A 10,267-nucleotide genomic window follows, 5' to 3' on the forward strand; every position below is an offset into this window, starting at 1 on the left:
TGATCATATCGTTCAGAGTCTCGTTTTCCAAAAACTGAAAGGATTCAAACTCTTTCTTCAACAAATCATGCCGAGATTTTCGAGCAGCTGCATTGCCTTCTCCTCTAGCAACTAAGGCATCCCACAATGCTTTCGTGGTCTTGCAATATGAGAACTGATGGTAGATGTCTTTGTTGAGTGCTTGAGTAAGTGTGGCAAAGGCCTTTTTCTCCAATTCATAAGCCTTCTTGTCATTTTCAAGCATATTTGCATAACCCTCTGAAGTTGACGCAGCAGTCTCAAGATTAGTATTGAACGCATTGATGAAACACGTCCAAAGATCAGTGCTTTGCCCTTGAACATATGTGTGAAACCGGTTTTTCCAAGATGGAAAGTCGTTCATATGGTTTAACTTGGGTGGACGATTGTTGCTGCCAGTTTCACTCTCACTAATCAGAAGGTTCTGAAGACTTTGACTTTGATTGGATACCAAAGCCCATTGACTTGGACTGATTGATGGCTGTGGTACCATACTCTTTGCCCAATCTGCAGCAGTCACTAACTCTTGATTGTTTCGTGAGTCCAAACTCCAATCCCATGGACTTGTACAGCTCATTTTGATCAAATATTAATTACCAAACCTACACCCACAAACTGTTAAAAAAAATACAAACAACTAAGAATCGAAAGATACTGACTTGTTCGAAGGATCAATGCCTGTTCGAATGATCAACAAGGTTCGAAAGATCCCTGTTGAGTTTCGAACAAAGACTTCGAAGGATTGATTTCGAAAGATTGATCACACGAAGGATCCTTATCTTTCGAAAGATGATTTCGAAAGATTCTCCTTATGTTTCGAACACAGGTCTCGAAAGATTCACAATGAAAGATCCCTATCTTTCGAACACTAATCTCGAAAGATTCACCAACACAAACGATCCTTATCTTTCGAGAAGATTCCAGAAACGAAAGATAATGCCTAGACTTCGAAAGACTAAACGAAAGATGCTTATCTTTCGAGCTGCCTTTGATCGAAAGATGTCGAAGGATATCTTTCGATGTCGAAGGATATCTTTCGAATGCTCTGACACACTGACAAAAAGTACGACAGGTTGGTGAAAAGGTGATGTGGTTGGTGAGCCAACTTTCGGCAGAAAGGATGTTCTGCCACCAACTTTTCACCAAACAATTTGACTTTCAAAAAGTTTACCCAAAATGGCAAACACCTTATCCACACAGTCACCGGAGATACCACCGGAAAAATGGCCGGAAAATCAAAGTTTCACAAAAACAATTTTTTATGTTACCCAAACCGACCCCGAACACTCCTGATAGGTTTAGTATCCGTTTTTCAGTTTCAAAATGCAAGGAAACTACCAAAAACGAGTGCTAAACCAAGTGTCCAAACACACCAAAGAGCTCGAACAAACCGGTTTTAAACAAGGTAAAGAGCGAGGCTCTGATACCACTTGTAGGTCCCTTTTCTCGGAGGATCGAGAACAACCTAAACCTTGTTATACTAACCCACTAGCGAGTGCGGAATCCAAGCTAGTAGGCAAACCGGGATGAAGCAAGAACAAACACAAGAACACACAAAGTTCACCGATTAACACCACTGTATTAATACGTATGAAGGTTTACGGTTACAAGCACAATGTTTACAAAACCAAAGATGTAAACTCTCAAGTGTGTGTGTGTGTTTCCAGCAGAATGCTCTCAAGCTCTCTAACTCTTGTCTGTGTGCATCTATCTAACACTAACACACTGCATGGGTATTTATACCCATACATAGCAGTTCTGGTCGAAGGACTCGATAGATGGTCCGAAGGATCATCTATCGATAACAGGGAGCTCGAACGATCAGCATGGACATCGAAGGATCATCCTTCGATGTCTAATGGTTGAACTGTGGTCGAACCATATCTTTCGAGCACCTCGAAGGATCAGTTGTATCCTTCGAGGCTATCCTTCGATCCAGACAACATCATGTTGTCCAAGTCAAACTAGGAGGATAGTTGACTTGGTCAACTTACAGACTGACTTTGGACATCGTTTACATACAGACCGAATACAGACAAAGTACAGACACAAGTGCACCAACATAAGGCCATGTTTGGCTTAGCTTTTCAAAGCAACTTATAACTTTTTGGAAAAGTTGACTTATTTACTTTTCGCCTCACAAAATAGTTTCATCCAAAACTTTTTAACTTTTCAAAAAGTCAATAAGCTAATAAGTAACTAAAATAAGCACTCCCAAACACCCCCTAAATAACATGTTGTAGAAACAAAATTCACATAAACTTACAACACATTACACTTATGAAATTCAACCATCCTTTGTTACAACACATTACATATTTATTCAAGAAAGAAAAAAAAGCAGAACTAAAACTGATCTTTCTTCGACGGTTGGATTAAAGATTGATCGTCACATAGCTGAGAGAGGTGGTATACTTTGTGGGTGCCTAAAGAAATTCTCTGGATCAACTTTGGTCTTGATTCGAATCAACTTCTTAAAATTCTCTCTCTTCCAGTACCTTTCGCCCCAAACACTTGCTTCTTCATAACTACCATTTCCGACACCCAAATCAAGATCAATGTAATTCAAATACGCCTCCCTCGGGTTACTTGACACATACGGCTCCAAAGTCTTATCAAAGCTTCGGAGCCAAGCTATTCGTCTAAGTGATACCGTGGTCGTATCCGAAGGCTGATCAATAAGGTTCACAGTCTTGTAAACCTGGTACAACACCCCAGCTCTATGAGGATACGGAATTGCTGTATCTGAGTACTCCTCCATCTTCCCGCCAAATGTGTACATCTGCAACATCTCAGACATGTCGTTCTCAAATAATTTTTCCCAGATTTCTATGAGCCCGCCTTTGGGAATTGGAGTCCGGACATAATCTGATTTGCTTTTGAAGTTTGTCTTGGGGATGGCTGATCGGTTCGCAAGAACCTCGACCGGGCCCAAGGTGGGAAAGCCTCCAAATTGAAGGGTGGACTGGACCATTCGTACTTCTTGGCAGATTTCTCGTGTGACATTCAGCTCCGGGAAACTTTGGTTCAACAACGGAAGCAGTGTGTCAGTATTGCCCTGATATATACCATGAAACAAAATTCGTATGGTTTTATTGTTGGTGTTGCTTATATATTCGCTGTTAATCTGAACTCTCATTTGTAAATCACGATCAAAATTTGGCAACACGTATTGATATTTATGGAAAATATCCGTCGCACCTTGTTCTAGAGTTACACTCACTATGAAAAGAGTAACTCTTTCTGGTACCGGAACCAACATCAGCTTCCATGCAAGAACAATTCCGAAACTGGAAGCTCCACCGCCACGAATCGCCCAAAACAAATCTTCTCCCATTGATTCCCTGTCAAGAATATTTCCACTGACATCCATGAAATGAGCATCCAAAACATTATCTGCACCGATACCATATTTTCTCACAAGGTTGCCATACCCACCACCACTCAGGAACCCACTAACACCCACGGAGGGGCACATACCAGCCGGAAAATACAAGGTGTTGGTGCTCTGAGAAATAGTGTAGTAGAGTTCACCAAGCAAAGCGCCACCCTGGACCCATGCAGTCCGGTTTTCAACGTTGATGTCAATAGACCTCATGTTCACGAGATCAAGCATGACAAAAGGAGCATTCGCGGTGTACGAGAGGCCCTCGAAGTCATGCCCCCCACTGCGGATCCTCATCTCGTACCCATATTTCTTAGCGCAGAAAAGAGCAGCTTGGATATGTGTTTCTTCAGTGGGAGTTAGTATGACTGTTGGTTTAGGAGTGGAGGGGTTGTTGAACCGGAGAACGTTGACTGCAACTTCCCAAACGGGTAAGAAAGAAGAATTGTCGGGAGTGAATATGAGTTGGGAGATGGTGGTGGCATCGGTGGAGTTGGATTGGAGACAGGTTATGAAATCTTCTGAAGTTAGAGTAACATCAGAGATGGAGTACCGTGATCCCCATGAAACACAAAAGGAAAGAGATAGAACCAAGAGGATCAACACAGAAGAAGTTAGTCGAGAGTTCTTCATCAGTTTTGGTGTGTTTGATGTATGGGAGTTAATGGACCTATTTATAGAAAATGAAGCACTCATTGAAAATGTGATAGGAACGCAAAAGGGCGCAAGGAGGATAATGGACTTTTCCCTTTTACATAAATAAAATATAAATTTCTAACATTGGGTTAGTGGTGTTTTTATAATGCTTGACATTAGATATTGCACACTTGTCAGATATTTTGATGACAAATCATCATCAAGATACTTTGAAAATGCGATGATTAGTAATTTGACTAGTCTTCAAGTTGATCAATGTGTGCATATGATCATAAGACATACAGGTAGGTGCGGAAGCAGATTTTTTTTTTTTTTTGGGACAAAATACGGATTGGATGATATAAAACAAAAATTGATAATTAAAAAATATCAAATGACATATTAACATCCTAACCGGATATGTTTTAACATTCTTCACTGGTTGACGGATTGATTTAATTGAACTCCATCTTCTTGTTCACGAGTACCGCTTTGGCTTTGAGGCAGATTATGCACTTAGCGGTGGGTTGGCCACTGTAGAACCGGATCCGAGGACTACAATTGTTGTGTTGGTTGTGTGTTCGGACAGGGAAAGGGACGAGGAGTGAAATTAGGGTTTTGTAAGTTTTGGTGTGTCGTGTTCACTTGAAGTAATGTCGAATCCATCAAACGTTGCCTGGTTTGGTTTCCCTGAACATAAAGGTGCATACAAGATTGTTTGTCTAAAAATTAATGATGTCTGAATTATGTTCCTAGGTAGTACAAAATGGACTTGCTGCTAGAACAGAAGGAACTTCAGTTAGTGGCATGGTACTTGGTAGAGGGATTTCATGGTAGTTTTTGAAGCATCACAACACCGTTGTAATGATCAGTGTTTTGATTTATGAATTATGCAGAACAGCTTAGGAAAAGCTTATCAACAAATTCAGGTACTTTATATGTATAACTTTGGTATCTACTGGCTACATACATGTGACTTTAAATCCCTACTGGAGATGATTGAATTGGATTAAATGTGTAAAATGGTGTATATGAACTTCTATATGTTATGAAATTACGGATATCCTTTGTGATTTATATGACGCTAGCTGGGAATCCAAATGTTTAGAGAACATTGTATTATACATATATACTATTAAAAAGTGATGGGATGCAAACAGTAATTTTAATATGTGCAATTGTGTTGGTGTCTTTTCATGAGGGAGAGGGAACCCTCTTCTAGTTGGAGAGTAGTTGGGTATCACCTAATGGGATAACCTTTGAGTGACACATCCATGATGTTAGTAGGTTAATTATCATTAGGCTTAAGCCCATATTAGGGTCATCTCTACATTAAGGGTGTTTAGAGGTGAGAAAAAAAAAAGTTCAGCATTCAAACCGGTTTTAAATATGATTCGAAGCCACTATCGAAACCGGTCCCAATCCAGTCATATCCACTAGTTTGAAGTTGGTTTGAGTATATATACTGAAATCACTTTGGTAGAAACCGGTTTCTTAAAATCTAGAGTAAATTACGTTTTTAGCCTCTGTGGTTGTATCACTTTTACTATATTAGCCCAAAATAAGAATTTTTAACATATCTGCCCCATGATCTCTATAACTAACCATTTTGGTCCCTAAGTCTAGAGATCATGGGGGCTAAAATGGTTAGTTATAGACACCATAGGGGCCAAAATGGTTAGACTTAGGGGTCAAAATGGTTAGTTATAGAGATCATGGGGGCAGATATATTAAAAAGTCTTATTTTAGGCTAGTATAGTAAAAGTGATATAACTACAGGGGCCAAAAACGTAATTTACTCTAAAATCTAATTAAATTTATAAAATATGGGTTTAACAATGATTCCTTAAAAACCGATGAAAATTATAAAATATGCCTAAAAACCGGTTCCAAAATCGGATTTGTGCATCTAAAAGGGTGTTCATAAACTTCCAGCTAAAGAAAGTCAACAGGTTTGGCAAGTCTGAAATGTTTAAAGTTCAGTTCATGGTTCACTTTTAACGGTTTGGAAGTTGAAACCGCCCGTGTAAAGCAAAAACATTATTTAACATTTTTTTATCTAATTAAAATTTTAATTTTTTAGATATAAAGTTATGTGTTGGACGTTATGACTAACTAAACTTGTTACACTATCTACACTTGTGATGAATATTAGACAAACTTGCAATGTATTTGGTTTTTTTTTAATCAATTGGCTTAAAGTTTTTTTTAAAGAATCTTCCTATTATTGTTCCATTATGTGTTTAAATGTTGTGATTATAACTAATATGTGTGCCATATTCCTCGTGTGATTCTAGTTGATCTATTGCGTATTCTTTGGTTAAATTGCGTATTTAAGTTGCTTACTTGGTATTTGTGATCTTTGTGTGATTAAACTAGAGATAGTAAATCATAGGAACAAGTTTGTGTGTTAGTTTAGATTAGTGTTCTACCATTCTTGAGATGGAGAGGTTATAGGGTGCCAGGTTGTCTTTCGTCATTGGGTATTTGGGTAGGAATTGCACCAGAGTAAGTTTTTCTCTTCCACATGTGATCCTTTCGACCCTAACAGTCAATATACTTAGATTACTCTTTTACATCTTTAGGTGTATTGTGATCGTGAGACCGATAGGTGAATCAATCTATAAGTACTTAAACATTCCGTAGTTTAGTGAGAACGAGAGGAGATCTATACTTTATTCCGGTGAGTGTTACACGTCACTTAGGTTCATTTAGTTGTGTTAGTGAGACGGAGAGGAAATCTAGCATACGTTAGTGATTCCCGAGTCAGTTGTATCCTTAGATGCAGTTGCCAGTTGATTATCCATTCCCAGAGTAGTTGAGGTTGTCAATAGGATTCCTTGTCTAGGTAGTTACTTCATCCATAACTAATACCACTTTCTGAGTTAGTTGATTTCTTATTTCTTCTAGTCTTATTCTTCAGTATTTGTTTATTTCCTATTTTGATATCTTAGTAATTAGCTAAAAATCATCTTGCTAGTCAGGCTAGAAGTGGATAGAGGTTTACTACCGAGAGCCGCCTATAGTGGCTCCACGGACTGAAATCTGATTATTACCATTACCTATAAGGCATATCAATAGGTACACTAACCTTTTATGTGTAGCCTAGCTCTTTAGTGAAAACCATTTTATAATCATTTTGTGTGAGTCTCATATTTTATATACTTGTTGTCACACCCCGGTTTTTCTACACCCTGGGTATGTGACCGGTCAAGTGGTACCTGTTTTGATAAATGTGCAATGGAAAAATGTTTGTATTCATTTGATAATTAAACAACTAGTAAGTTGAATAAAGCCATACTATCATCAAAATGTTTAGTATACATGGTACTCAAAAATCTATCCAAAGATAGTTTACACACAACCACAAGGTTCCTCTGTGCTGAGTAATGCAAACCATCCAACACTTAAACTAGCTAAATTATTCATGATTGCCTAAACACGTTTTGAAAATAATACATCAATGAAAAGCTGGTGAATAACGTTAACACACAAATATTTGTTTTCATGATTAGCATTAAATTCGTTTAACCATAATTTGCTCTAATATCTACACATGCAGCAGGACCATTCACCTGAGTGCACAACCACAATATATATTAACATTATAACAACCCTCCAAAATAATTGCGACACCCTAAAACTAATTAAAATATCCCAATACGTCCTAAAATACACCCCGTATACGAAAACAGGCCCTGAATACCTTCATTTTTATTAAAATTAATTAAAAATTAGATTTTTGGGGCTGTGGCGGGCCGCGAAGACCGTACCCTGGTCTTACGTGGGCCGTGATCGAGTGGACATGAGGTGCAGCCCGGTGCTGCCACGTGGCGAGCCTACACCGGTGACTGGCCAACCCTAGGCCCTACTCGACCTAGTTCGCGGGGCGCGACGGCCCCTTGTTTCTCCTTCGCGGGCCGTGAGGGAGTCCAAATCAGGCCCTATAAATTGGGAGAATCAGCTTTCACTTTCCGATGCTCACACACACTTTCTCTCTCGACTTTCTGCATAGCTAAAGTAATTTTCGGGCATAATACCCCCCTAAATAACGAAGTTCTGCCTCGTTGTAAGTATTATAACCCCGGTTACGTATTAGATACCTTGCCCTATTGATCAAGGGTTCCCTAACGGCTGTCGTGGTTCTGCCCGACGTAGTCGTTGGAATGTCGTCTCGGGGAGGGTATTACAAATGTAAATATTGGGTTATTATACTAACGCGTGTACATTCGTTTAATTTATAGATAATCACCAGGAAATCCTTAAAGAAAACACTAAGACAGCAATGTGAGTAATCTCCTTTTTGCAAACTATTTTTACAAAACCTTTATTTATTTTAATTAGAATTAGCAGTGATTGAGTCTTTGTAATTCTTCAATTACTGCCGGCATGTTGGGGTTTTGTATACAAAATGTGGAACATATTACCATTGGACAAAGAGTTAGCCAATGTGTTATATGACCCACCAGTCAAGATTGACAATACTGAATGAGTAATTGTGTAGATATAAACATTGTAATCGCTCTCAATACTATTAAAAGATAAAACTCTTCTTGATTAAACTGGGATTCACTCACCAGTTTTTTCCACTGACAAAATGTTTTTAAATGCGTTTCAGGTAACAAAATGTGAAAGCCAAATAGAAGCCAGCTGGACAGCACTAAAGGCTTGGAAAAGTGGCTATAAAAGTTACCTAAATAAAGAAGATGTTTTATTTCAATAAAATAGGATCCATCCCTATCAATCAGTTTGTAATGAAAACTTGGGTTTTATCCCAATATATTTATTAATATAAAATGTGGTGTTTTTCTTTGATATAATATTTCCTAACTACGATCCTGATGTCATTTCCGCTGCCAAATTGATAAACACCGATACCACCAATACTGATTCTCGTGGCCGCCCGTTCCAGGGTAGATAAGGGGGCGGGGGTTGCGACAGAAGGTGGTATCAGAGCTAAGCCACTGATTCAGCCACAGAAGTGTTCTACTGACACCAAGATATTATTCAATATGTTAGGAAATTTTCTACGGAACTACGTGCATATTTGTATTTTATTGTTGTGTGTTATTTGACTATTTGTTAGTTTACAGTATGAGCGACCAAGGACCTTCCAACGCCTACCGTCAGTTGTCCAGCTCACCTAGGAGCGAAGGCACCTCTTCACAGTCTGCCCTCTTAGGGTATTCTACTAATAATGATGATGGGATATTCGTGTTTAAGGCTCAGTCTGAAGAGTCATTCCCTCCTAAAAAGAGAGGATGGTTCAGTAGAGGAGCGCATGAATGTAGAAAAAGAATGAAAAAGTTACAACAACAGCGTGCTATAGCAGCCGCCAAGAGAGAAACAGATGCTCACACACAGGATATGCTCAATATGAGTCTAGCAAATTTCCAAATCCTAGCAACTACAACTGCAGACCCTAACCTGGAGAAACTCATAGCACCCCAGCCCTTACCACTGTTTCCCACACAGCCAATGGAAATTGAGAACAACCCAGAAACCCAAATCCAAATGCCTGATTTCGACCCCACTGAGATACCTAGAGTACCAGCACCCAATCCCTTAGACCCAACCTACGACCCTTGGTTTGACAACCATAGGGATTACCAGCAACGTTACCCAATACCAGAAGATGAACCAATGTCAAACTTAGCAGCCTACCCAGATTTGGAACCTCTAGATCCCTACTTTGATAACGATCAATACATCAGAGAAATTCTGGAGAATCCTTACCCTTATCAGTAACCCATGCCTCAGTTCCCAAACCCAGTACCAGCCCCTGCACCCCTAATGAGTGCAGAGAATGTACAAGAACTCCGAACCTTTGGTGAGGAGATTTTAGAATGTAGTGAGAGGATGAGGCAGATCGGAGGACGACTCGTCTGGAAGTATGACGAGCGTAATATGGAGTTCTGGATGAACCCATATCAGTGACAGTGATAGTAGTAGTAGTAATAATAATAATAATAATAATAATAATAATAATAATAATAATAATAAAATAATATATAATATGTGTGTATGTTTGAAAAAAAATCTAGATAACAACTATGAATGCCAAATAGTAGTGTAATTTCAATTTCAGTTGTACTGTAATATATATGGATGCATAGTATAAGAAAGAGTAAGTCGCAATGTTCGACGATTTTGATCAATATGCGTGTTGTGTGATTGATTATATTAAATATTATCTTGTGATATTAATATGTGGCAAATGTTTAAAAT

General features: G+C 38.8%; 1 protein-coding gene across 1 annotated transcript; it reads right to left on the reverse strand.

Moving 5' to 3' along the window:
• Positions 1 to 2,255: 2,255 nt before the first annotated feature.
• On the reverse strand, positions 2,256 to 4,042 carry LOC110865227 (tetrahydrocannabinolic acid synthase). Its single transcript, XM_022114459.2, has one exon. The coding sequence runs from the start codon at positions 4,034 to 4,036 to the stop codon at positions 2,408 to 2,410; it is 1,629 nt and encodes a 542-aa protein (XP_021970151.1). The 5' UTR covers positions 4,037 to 4,042; the 3' UTR covers positions 2,256 to 2,407.
• Positions 4,043 to 10,267: the final 6,225 nt, after the last annotated feature.

The sequence above is a fragment of the Helianthus annuus genome, chromosome 6 (genome assembly GCF_002127325.2).
Source record: "Helianthus annuus cultivar XRQ/B chromosome 6, HanXRQr2.0-SUNRISE, whole genome shotgun sequence".
Lineage (NCBI taxonomy): Eukaryota > Viridiplantae > Streptophyta > Magnoliopsida > Asterales > Asteraceae > Helianthus > Helianthus annuus.

Coding starts and splice junctions, on each gene's coding strand:
- LOC110865227 (XM_022114459.2), bottom strand. CDS start 4,036: ATGAAGAACTCTCGACTAACTTCTTCTGTGTTGATCCTCTTGGTTCTA.